Source organism: Zerene cesonia, chromosome 20 (assembly GCF_012273895.1).
Source record: "Zerene cesonia ecotype Mississippi chromosome 20, Zerene_cesonia_1.1, whole genome shotgun sequence".
Lineage (NCBI taxonomy): Eukaryota > Metazoa > Arthropoda > Insecta > Lepidoptera > Pieridae > Zerene > Zerene cesonia.
In genome coordinates this window covers 4,137,685-4,147,916 of record NC_052121.1, presented here as the reverse complement: position 1 = coordinate 4,147,916, position 10,232 = coordinate 4,137,685, and the positions used below count along the sequence as shown (strand labels likewise).

General features: G+C 31.2%; 4 protein-coding genes across 8 annotated transcripts in view; 3 read left to right on the top strand and 1 right to left on the bottom strand.

Annotated features, from left to right (window-relative positions):
* LOC119834792 (NAD(+) hydrolase sarm1-like) overlaps nt 1–51 on the top strand; it is a 44,927-nt gene extending 44,876 nt beyond the window's left edge. For all 5 annotated transcript variants that reach the window (XM_038359292.1, XM_038359294.1, XM_038359293.1 and 2 more), the window contains one exon: nt 24–51. The gene's annotated coding sequence lies outside the window, so the exon portion shown is untranslated. The remainder of the gene's footprint in view (nt 1–23) is intronic.
* Nucleotides 52–1,588: 1,537 nt separating this feature from the next.
* Nucleotides 1,589–3,464, top strand: LOC119835165 (peptidyl-prolyl cis-trans isomerase H). Its single transcript, XM_038359840.1, has 3 exons — nt 1,589–1,836; nt 1,916–2,092; nt 3,149–3,464. Exons 1-3 carry the CDS (start codon nt 1,753–1,755, stop codon nt 3,440–3,442), a joined length of 555 nt encoding a protein of 184 aa, XP_038215768.1. The 5' UTR covers nt 1,589–1,752; the 3' UTR covers nt 3,443–3,464.
* A 67-nt stretch (nt 3,465–3,531) lies between these two features.
* LOC119835164 (coenzyme Q-binding protein COQ10 homolog A, mitochondrial) lies at nt 3,532–4,687 on the bottom strand. Its single transcript, XM_038359839.1, has 3 exons — nt 4,455–4,687; nt 4,199–4,342; nt 3,532–4,060 (listed from the first exon to the last, which is right to left on the bottom strand). The coding sequence occupies exons 1-3, from the start codon at nt 4,514–4,516 to the stop codon at nt 3,595–3,597; spliced, it is 672 nt and encodes a 223-aa protein (XP_038215767.1). The 5' UTR covers nt 4,517–4,687; the 3' UTR covers nt 3,532–3,594.
* A 1,061-nt stretch (nt 4,688–5,748) lies between these two features.
* LOC119835004 (25S rRNA (cytosine-C(5))-methyltransferase nop2) lies at nt 5,749–9,829 on the top strand. The gene is made up of 6 exons (XM_038359582.1): nt 5,749–5,989; nt 6,528–6,716; nt 6,937–7,136; nt 7,331–8,695; nt 8,857–9,041; nt 9,288–9,829. Exons 1-6 carry the CDS (start codon nt 5,890–5,892, stop codon nt 9,778–9,780), a joined length of 2,532 nt encoding a protein of 843 aa, XP_038215510.1. The 5' UTR covers nt 5,749–5,889; the 3' UTR covers nt 9,781–9,829.
* Nucleotides 9,830–10,232: the final 403 nt, after the last annotated feature.

Below are 10,232 nucleotides of genomic sequence, written 5' to 3'. Positions count from 1 at the left end.
ATAATATCAGTAATTATTTACAGGCCGAAACGTAGCCGGCAATCATCAGTAGAAAAAGCAAAAGTGACGACACAAAGCTGTGAGCAATTACCACAAAAGGAACTCACAACTTCGTGCGACCTGCCCCAAAGACTTTCCGAATGTAGTGATAGTATACAACTGAAAACGCTTGAGAACGCACGTAGATGTCGTAGCTGTGAAGGTATTTTAGAAGAAAATCCCGCAAACACACACATTAATCTACCCTCACCGTTAGAAGCAACTACACAGAGCAAAAGGAAAAAGAATTTCATGGACAGATGTGTGAACAAAGTGCGACTTTGCTGATGTGACGCGAACGGCTCGCTGGAGCTTGCAGAGTGTGTAATATTCTATTTTATCGGACTATAACGCATAATTTATGTATATAGTACAAATGCATGCACAACATGTAAATATCCTGTGTATACAATCTAATTTAAAATAACATTGTCCAAGTATACATATAAAATTGGTGTTCCAAAATAATGTAATCTCAATGAGTGTATGAAAATTACATACTTTTTAATGTTATCGCTACCCTGCAGTGTTTAAAGAACATTTCACGAGGTGGGATGACCAATAGTGGTTTGCTATTCGTTGTAGTATGGCAAATTGCTTGTGAATTTCATTGTATCTGGCTCTAATTAATAATATTTTTAACCTATCTCTCTTTTCACTCTCTATATTTAGATATTACAAAATAAAACGATGAATTTATTTAAATTTTAGCTTCTTGCCAATAAAGTATTTGTAAAAATCATTAAAATTTATTACTTTTTATAAAAAAAATAGATTTTATAATATTATAGCCGAATGAATCCTTAATATAACTCGAAATATTGGTTAAGCGAATAATTTAATGAATTGTTTTAATTACATAGTTTTGTCGACAAGTTGTACATATCCTAGATTTTATTGTCAATCATATGTGTTAACCACGAATATTTCATTTCACAATTGTATATTGTATGTATAATACTTATATAACATGAAATAAATAGTATTATTAAAACTGTGACGAATTTATTTCTTTATTATTTAAAATCCAAAATACGATTATTTTAGCAATTCTATAGGAAACTGTTCTGTTCTCTAACTGTTCACTATCTGTGTGTTACATTTTCTTATATAAACTGTTGAATCAATTTTGACGATATTGACTTGATGAGATAGACTAGATCCTATGAAAAAAAAAATCTAGACTGTCATAAAAAGGTAGGAGGAAGAACATTAAAATGTGTATAGAAAAATTCTCGCAAAGTTAGTATATTAATGACTAGTCACTCGTCCGGTTCCGCCTGGACCTTGACCTGGATAGAAGTGAAATTAAATGGGTTATCCATGTTAGTATGTCACTTAGAAATTATGGATATAGAATTTTCCAAAGTTAATATAGGTACTTCTTTCGAAGCCTCCCTAATCGTTTCAGACAAGCACACAAACAAAACACGTGAAAATAATTTAATTTCTTTCAAAGTAAAAAATAATGCACACAAAAAATTCCGCTCGCAAGCAAGAGAAGGTAGTAAAATGGCAATCATGATGTACTGGTGACTTTGACAGTAGGTAACATTTGACTCTGTCAACGGACATAAACAACGCTTTGTGTTTAGGTTATGTTAGAATAAGCTCTATTTTAAAAATAACATAAGACTATTGTAGTATAATTTATTACTAGCATTTTGAATCATTTTTACATAAAGTTGGTTTTACCGGTATATTTGAAACAACATGCCTACTTGGAATCAAATACAATCGCAACTGCGAAATCCAAACAACCCTGTCGTATTTTTTGATATAACTGTAGGAACAACTGTAAGTAACGTTTTTTCAAATTACAAGGCAATAGGAACTTAATGTCTATCATAATAAATTCTTTATCATCTTTAAATAGGAAATTGGCCGCATGATCTTTGAGTTATTCGCCGATGTAGTGCCAAAAACTAGTGAAAACTTCAGAGAGTTCTGCACAGGAGAATACAGAAGAGATGGAGTTCCACTGGGTTATAAGGGTGCGACTTTTCATAGAGTTATAAAGGATTTCATGATACAAGGAGGCGATTTTGTCAATGTTAGTAAGTATTGACACAAAATAAATGAAACAATATCATAGTCAATCAAATAGTTAAAAAAGCTACCTGAAACATTGAGTGTATTGGAAAATGATATTGTCATATTTAGTTTTTATCCTTATGATAAATCTAAATTTAAGTAGTTTGTCAAGTTGCTGAGGTTGTAGGAAGTTCTAGTGTCACCAAATCAACAAACACACACAATGTCTTGACAATTAGTTAGAAACATTCACAACAAATAATATTCTTATATGTAAGAAGCAGTCTTCTTTGTCTTTGTCTTGAATAAAAGATAGTTTTTGTGTTAAGATAAATGGATGATTAACAATGCAAAGATTACACATACAAAGAACTTCACTTGATTAGACAAAAAAATAAATACCATGGCCCTATATGAGTAGCAGCTGCACCACATTGGTTTTAACTTTTACATACATATGTGTACTATTTATTGTGCTTTGGCTTGAGGTTTTCAAGTTACTAGTGAAAGGTGAGTAAAGCATATAAAAAAGCAATTTCAAGATTTATACTCTCGAGACTCGGCAGCATTGTATGGCCGCTGGGCTTACACATGTCACACATTATGCATTGTTTGCAATCTCATATTTAGATGTGATCTATGATGATCCTTATCTGAGCAGCCATAAATCCAATAAAAATTTTTAAAATATGTTCAGCAGGTTCTCAGGTTATATGTGGTGTTACACACAAATTGCTAAGTAACTATATATTATAAAGCTACTTTATTATACACTTTTCTAGTGTAAATGTTAAATTATGTATTTTGATAATTGAAGTCAATTTTGTGAAGGTAATCAAATAATCATTAAATGTTTTGAATTTGTGATAGTATGTGGAGATTATTTCTCTATATCTGAATAAAATAAATATCATGTCCATACATCTGACTAAAGGCTCTAAGGTGTGATCCTATTTGTTCATTATTCTTAATATTTTCCTTAAATTTGCAATTTATTTTTTATAAAATAAAACATTGGATTCAATCTATTATTTATTATTTCCTGTAGAATTACAATAAATCTTATTATTTCTAGGGTGATGGAACAGGAGTTATGAGCATCTATGGAGGAAGTACATTTGCAGATGAAAATTTTGCATTAAAGCATGATTCACCAGGCCTGCTTTCTATGGCTAACAGTGGGAAGGATACAAATGGTTGCCAATTTTTTATAACTTGTGCTAAATGTAACTTTTTAGACAATAAACATGTTGTTTTCGGTCGAGTCATTGATGGCCTTTTAGTCATGAGAAAAATAGAAAATGTACCTACTGGACCAAATAACAAACCAAAAATTCCAGTCACTATATCACAATGTGGGCAAATGTGAATAAAAATATTTTAAAAACAAATTTGGTTTTATTTTATTGGTAACAATTATAATTATTCTTTGCTTATCTTAATACATGGTTCATAAAAATAAATAAACTTACAAATTTCTGTAAGTATTCAACAATTTGGCTAAATTATATAATATTCATGTCAACTTTTAATTGCATGATTACTAATGAGTAAATTCTTAGGCTGCATAGTTGGTCGTCCATATCTTCTTTCTACTTCCTTTATGAATGCGCCTTCCATTTGTCTAGCAACTTGGTCAAAAAATAAGTTTGACAAATGAGAATGAAAAGCTGATCGAAATTCGAATGAAATTTGAAAATCAACAACACATGATTGATCTTCTCTTTTGAGTCCTGGACTAAAACGCCATAGGGTTAAAAGATGGTTGAATATTCTGCCATCTGTACATTCTGCTTTCACTAAATGTGGTTTTACCAATGTGACATTTGATGTATAACTTTCGTTTATTGGTGGGAATCCCACAATGAGGTCAGCTTTAAGCTTGCTAGGAGTTTTTGTTAATACTAATGACTTTTTACACCATGGAACAAACTTATGATAATTTTCTACATCTGACACAACTTCAAACATCTGATCCATAGAGAATCTGTAATGAAAAAAAAATTAATAGGATTTTGTGAAACATGAGATAAGATTTTGGATTTTTTTTTTAATTAAAATATAAATATAACATTATTGACTTATTAATAAATACAATTAAGCACTTTGATATAAATTAACATACCCAACTAGTTGTCTCCCACAATACTCTCTTGTGCGATTTTGATTCGGAAAATTAAAAAACGATCTCTTGTTTTGCCATGAAGGTTGACACTGACAATGACTAGCTGAGTTTCCTTCATATCTATTTATGTAATGACCCTGAAAACTATGAATGAAATTTTTATTTACTTCATCATAAACAAAATTGCATAATATTATTAAAAACTTGTGCTACAAAGAAAGCAATAAAAAATGAACAAACAAAATGATAATTTTACCTTAACAGTCGACAGCTGGAAGAAGCAAATCGCACTGCCACAAAATACTTATTTAAAATCATGGCTCCCTTAATATTCGTAATTGAAACATTTTAAACAATCTTTACACTTACAAAATAGGCACATCAGTCCTATTTAACTATTTTGCCATTACTAAACATGTGATATTTAAAATTTTGCGATGCAATTTCGATAATCTGGAATAAAATGACAAACGTCAATGTTGGTCAATGTCAACTGCGAATTTCGATTTGCGAATCGCCAATAATGATAACCTCATGTTATTATTATTTTTGTTCAGTTTTAATTATTTTCTTCGATTGTATGTTCACAAGCGAAATGGCAGAGTTCAATAATAGAATGAATAAATTATAATTACATGATTAAATAAATAGGTACATGATTAAACTTAAATATTATTTTTAAATAAATTTTCATGTTTTTTTGTTCTGAAATCTTAGTAATATATTATTGGTTGTTCTGTTTCTCCAAATTAAACACACAACAACGATTAAATGAACTGAATGAAATGAATGAAAGAATGAAAACGTATTATATCGCATTAAAAATTTATTTTTTCCTGTAATAAAAAAAAACACAATAAAATTGCTTAAATAATGAATATGTGACATCTTTGACTAGTTTATAATATGTCTGTGTTCTTCCGTGTTTGTTCTTCTAATGGTTTTATATGACTACAATACAATGGGACGATCAAAAATAGTAGATTGGTCAAGTATAGCCAAATATATATTATAAGACATAAATTATGTCATAGCATAAATATTTATCTATATCTATACATATAATAAATCTGTAGAAAAGTTATTTTTGTACATTGAAAAAATTGAAAAAAAAAAATAGCCACTGCGTGAAAAGATAACTAACAGAACCCATTTCCATCATTTTTCAAAATTTTTGTCTGTTTGTTTGTGCGCACATCACGTAAAATCTACGAATTAAATGCAGACAATGTTTATATACAAAAATTATACGTAACTTGAGGTATTACTTAGTTTTTGTTTCATCGAAATCGGCTTACTCTATATTATCTATATCTATATCGATATGATTAATTTGATATTCCTACGGGATACGAACTTACGCGGGTGAAACCACGGGGTGCAGCTAGTAAATAATAAGATGCAAGAGAATAGATCAAGCTGATTTACCTATTAGATTCTATTCAACTGTGGTTCGACTGAGTAGCGATCACAGAATAAGTGAGTGTTCCGTACTATACTATTACCTTTATTGGACATTGTCAGATCAAGCTCCGTTAATTGACAAATGACAATGACAACTATCAAATACTGCGACGGCATGGAAATAGAACATGGTTAGCGGCTATAAACACGTGTTTAGTTAATTTTTTTAATAAAGGTGCCTTAGCTTGAATATTGAGAAAATATAATCATAGTTCAAATCAGAGAAAATGGGTCGAAAAGCCAAATTTGACGAGACAAAAAAAGTGAAAAAAGGACCCGGGAGAAAAGCAAGGAAACAACCTGATCCAGTTTTTAAAAAGGGACTCAGTAAGTATTTGATATAATCGTGGTATTTTATGTGGTACAAGCGGTCCGCCCCGGCATCGCCCGTGGTGCATATATAGCCTATAGCCTTCCTCAATAAATGGACTATCTAACACTGAGAGATTTTTTCAAATCGAACCAGTTGTTCTTGAGATTAGTGCGTTCAAACTAAGAAACGAACAAACTCTTCGTCTTTATAATATTAGATTATTTAATAGATGCACACTGAACATATTTTTCAAGAAAATCATTATTATGTGAATGAAATAATTGATGTATGTGTAATAATTGATGCTTTGCTGTTTTAGAAGTTACCCTATTATATAGATGTAAGCAGAGAATATGTGCTCTCATTTTGAAAAAAGTAGCTTTTGTCCTGTCCTATGCAAAATATCTAGAACTAATAATCTTTTCTCTTAGGATTATATTTCAATCTAATATATCACATTGACAGATGATATTAGTGTGCACACTACAATGAATGAAAAACATATTTTTTCTTCCATACGCATGCATTACTCTAAAAGCTTTTATATTGTAGTTGATGACGATAAAGAAGAGAAAAAACTTAGTCATAGACAAAAGCAGCGAGCTGCACGGCGACTTAAGAAGAAGAAGGAATTACTTGAAAAACGTAAATCATTGAAGGAAGCTAAAAAGAATGTAAAAGCGACTAAAAATAATGTTGAAGAAGATGCTGAAAGTGGATCAGATGAAGATACTCCTGCAGGTATAATTAGCAATATTCATAATTCCTGATACTTAATTCAATTATGTATATGTGAACATAATTTAATTTTAACTTATAATATTTAGGTTATAATAATAAGTGAATGATATTCCCAAGAATTTTGATCAATGGAATATAATTAAATTCTTATCATTCACCAATTTTACTTTCCTTCTAAATTATATTATAAAATTGAATGAATCCTCCGATGTTTTTCTAGGATTTACTGATGATAACAAGGAGTGGTTGAAGCCTAAAAAGAAGGGAAGTGCAAAAGCAAAAGAATACAAATCCGACAGTGATGAAAGTGATGAAGGTTTAGGAGATGACGAGGTTAAAGATGGTACAAGTGATGAAGAAGCATCGGATAGTGAAACGGAAGAACCAGTGAAAACCAAACCTAGTAAAGAAAGTTACAAGGTAAAGAACTATTATGTTGCTTTATTAGATCTTATTGGATAAAAGTTATTTTTTTTTAATTTGGTGAGCTAGTTACATTCTGTTATGAAGACTTAGTTGACTTAATACGTAAAAATATGCAACTTAATATGTAACAATATTCGTAAAAAAAAAAAAATCTAAGAATATTGTTTTTCTTTCTCAAATTGTTTTAGGTTGGCACACTAGACGACTTGTTCCATGACACCGATGATGAGCAAGATGGTACAATGGGGGATGATGACACTGCAGATTCTAATAAACTGACATACGACTCTGATTCTTCAGCTCAAAATGATGATGATGACGATGATGATGATGATGACATGTTACCCATAGAAAAAGCTAATATAAAACTGAAAAAGAAACAAAAAGTAGATAAGAAATTGGCTGATGAAGAGATGCAATTGAATATTGCAAAACAAGACGTTTTTGCATTCCCAAGTGAAGATGAATTACAAAACCCAACAAGTTTGCAAGATGTCCACCAAAGAATCAAAGATGTTGTTTCGGTTTTGGGTGATTTCAACCGTTTGAAGGAAGAGGGCAGATCACGATGTGAATACACTGAACTCTTACTCAAAGACCTGTGTTTGTATTACAGCTATAATGAATTCCTCATGGAAGTCCTTATGCAAATATTTCCAGTACAAGAATTAGTTGAATTCTTAGAAGCCAGTGAAGTAGCTAGACCAATAACAATAAGGACAAACAGTCTTAAAACCAGAAGAAGAGATCTTGCTCAAGCTCTTATCAACAGAGGTGTTAATTTGGATCCAGTTGGAAAGTGGAGTAAAGTTGGATTAGTTGTGTATAGTTCCACAGTGCCTATTGGTGCCACTCCAGAATACCTTGCCGGACACTATATTTTGCAAGGTGCATCAAGTTTTCTTCCTGTTATGGCCTTAGCACCACAAGAAAATGAGCGCATACTTGATATGTGTGCCGCGCCAGGCGGGAAAGCATCCCACATTGCTGCCATAATGAAAAATACTGGATCACTTTTTGCTAATGATGCAAATAAGGAAAGAACGAAAGCAGTTGTCGGTAATTTCCACAGGTTGGGGGTTGTTAATGCAATTATTTGTAATTACGACGGCAGGCAGTTTCCCGAAGTTATTAAAGGATTTGACAGGGTATTATTGGACGCTCCATGTACTGGTACTGGAGTTATTGCTAAAGATCCAAGTGTTAAAACCACTAAAGACCAGAAAGATATTCAAAGATGTTTCAATTTACAAAGGCAGTTATTGATGGCAGCAATAGATTGTTGTAATGCTAAATCAAGTACAGGAGGTTATATTGTTTATTCTACTTGTTCAATACTGCCTGAAGAAAATGAATGGGTGGTTAACTATGCTCTCAAGAGAAGGAATGTTAAGTTAGTACCAACTGGCTTAGACTTTGGTACTGAGGGCTTTGTGAAGTACAGACATCACAGGTTCCATCCATCCTTGAAGTTAACTAGAAGGTTCTATCCCCACACACACAATATGGATGGCTTCTTTGTGGCGAAATTGAAAAAATTCTCGAATGTTATTGTAAGTATACCTATTATTGTACAGGAAATCTTTTTGCTCTGTGTGATGAAATTTAAAATTAAAACATTTATGAGGGATAATAATTTTTTTTCTGCATCACATTTCCTTCCAATTTTAATAAATGTCTTATTTATTTTTTCGAACATGTATTTGTGTTTTAGCCTGAGCCAGTGAAAGATGAAGATGATGAAGAGGAACCTAAACAAGAGAATGGAACTGAGGAAAGCCAACAAAATGGGGATGTCTCAGCAGAAGAAAAGGAGATTCAAACAGCTGGTGTTAAAAGAATGGCAGATTCAGATAGTATGGCAACACAGAATAAAAAAGCAAAGCCTGCTGATAAAAGGTAAATATTGTTTGATAATAAAGATACCTATGTAGGAGCACATTAAAACCTTGATTTTGATAGCTTATCGAAAAATCTGTCAAATCTTATTTACTAAGCTATAGTAAGTTAAGCTGTTAACAAAATTCATCTTTACTCTAAGCATTTAAGTAATTCAAGGAAGTATTATTTAATTGAAAAAAAAAAATAACTAAGAATTGATCTATGACTTTTTATGTTGTTTTTCACGAAATTCATTTATTGCAGTGCTCCACCTATAGTTAAAAATCCACCGCCACCAGAAAATCAATCAAAAAAGAAAAAGAACAAAAAGAAAAAAGGAAAACAAAATGCAGATAACCAGATTAAACCGGAAAATAAAGACGATTCAAAAGACACTCCAGTGGCCCCAGTAAAGAAAAATGTCAAAGCACAGGTAGCACAAAAAAATCAGTCTGATGGAGACAAAAGCAAAGTAAATGAAAGTAAACAAGACAGCGCGCCAAATGCAAAGTCACCTAACAAAAAGAAAAAAAACAAAAATAAAAATAAAAATGAAAAACCACCTACGAAAGAAGTTAATGTGCCGAAGAATGAAGCTAAAATTACAGAGAAAGTAGAATTAGCTGCTGCTATGAAGTTAAAAAATAAAAATAAAAAGAATAAGAAGCAGATTGGAAAATTGAATACTAATAAAGAAGTAAAACAAGACGGGAGGCCATCTTTTAAGAAAAATTTCAAAGCCAAGGCTAAGAAATAGTTGTAATTGTGATTATAAATTACATTTTCAATAAAATTATTTTATTGTACCTCTTAATTATTTTAAATACCTGTTGTATAAATTAATAATATAACAATTTACAATCTTACTCTATAGCATAAATAATATCTATCTATAATATACAACATTTGCCCGTGGCTTCGCACGCGTTAATTCGGAATAGTTTAATGGATGTTATTAAACAAATAAACCTTCCTCTTGAATCACTCTATTAAAAGAAACCCCATCAAAATTCATTGCGTAGTTTTAAAGATTTAAGCATACATAGGACAGAGAAAGCGACTTTGTTTTATACTATGTAGTGATAGTCGCAGTTGAATCGTAAAAACTGATCGTAAAAATCTTAGTGCCATTTTTAGACTATTTGAAAAGTGTCTAAAAATGGCAAAAAAATAGATCTGTAACATTTGCATTTGCAAAATTTTCATCGG

Coding starts and splice junctions, on each gene's coding strand:
- LOC119835165 (XM_038359840.1), top strand. CDS start 1,753: ATGCCTACTTGGAATCAAATACAATCGCAACTGCGAAATCCAAACAAC. Junction 1,837..1,915: donor ATATAACTGTAGGAACAACT/GTAAGTAACGTT, acceptor ATCTTTAAATAG/GAAATTGGCCGCATGATCTT. Junction 2,093..3,148: donor AAGGAGGCGATTTTGTCAAT/GTTAGTAAGTAT, acceptor TATTATTTCTAG/GGTGATGGAACAGGAGTTAT.
- LOC119835164 (XM_038359839.1), bottom strand. CDS start 4,516: ATGATTTTAAATAAGTATTTTGTGGCAGTGCGATTTGCTTCTTCCAGC. Junction 4,343..4,454: donor TCCAGCTGTCGACTGTTAAG/GTAAAATTATCA, acceptor TTTCATTCATAG/TTTTCAGGGTCATTACATAA. Junction 4,061..4,198: donor TGTGGGAGACAACTAGTTGG/GTATGTTAATTT, acceptor TTTTCATTACAG/ATTCTCTATGGATCAGATGT.
- LOC119835004 (XM_038359582.1), top strand. CDS start 5,890: ATGGGTCGAAAAGCCAAATTTGACGAGACAAAAAAAGTGAAAAAAGGA. Junction 6,717..6,936: donor AGATGAAGATACTCCTGCAG/GTATAATTAGCA, acceptor ATGTTTTTCTAG/GATTTACTGATGATAACAAG. Junction 8,696..8,856: donor AAAAATTCTCGAATGTTATT/GTAAGTATACCT, acceptor TTTGTGTTTTAG/CCTGAGCCAGTGAAAGATGA.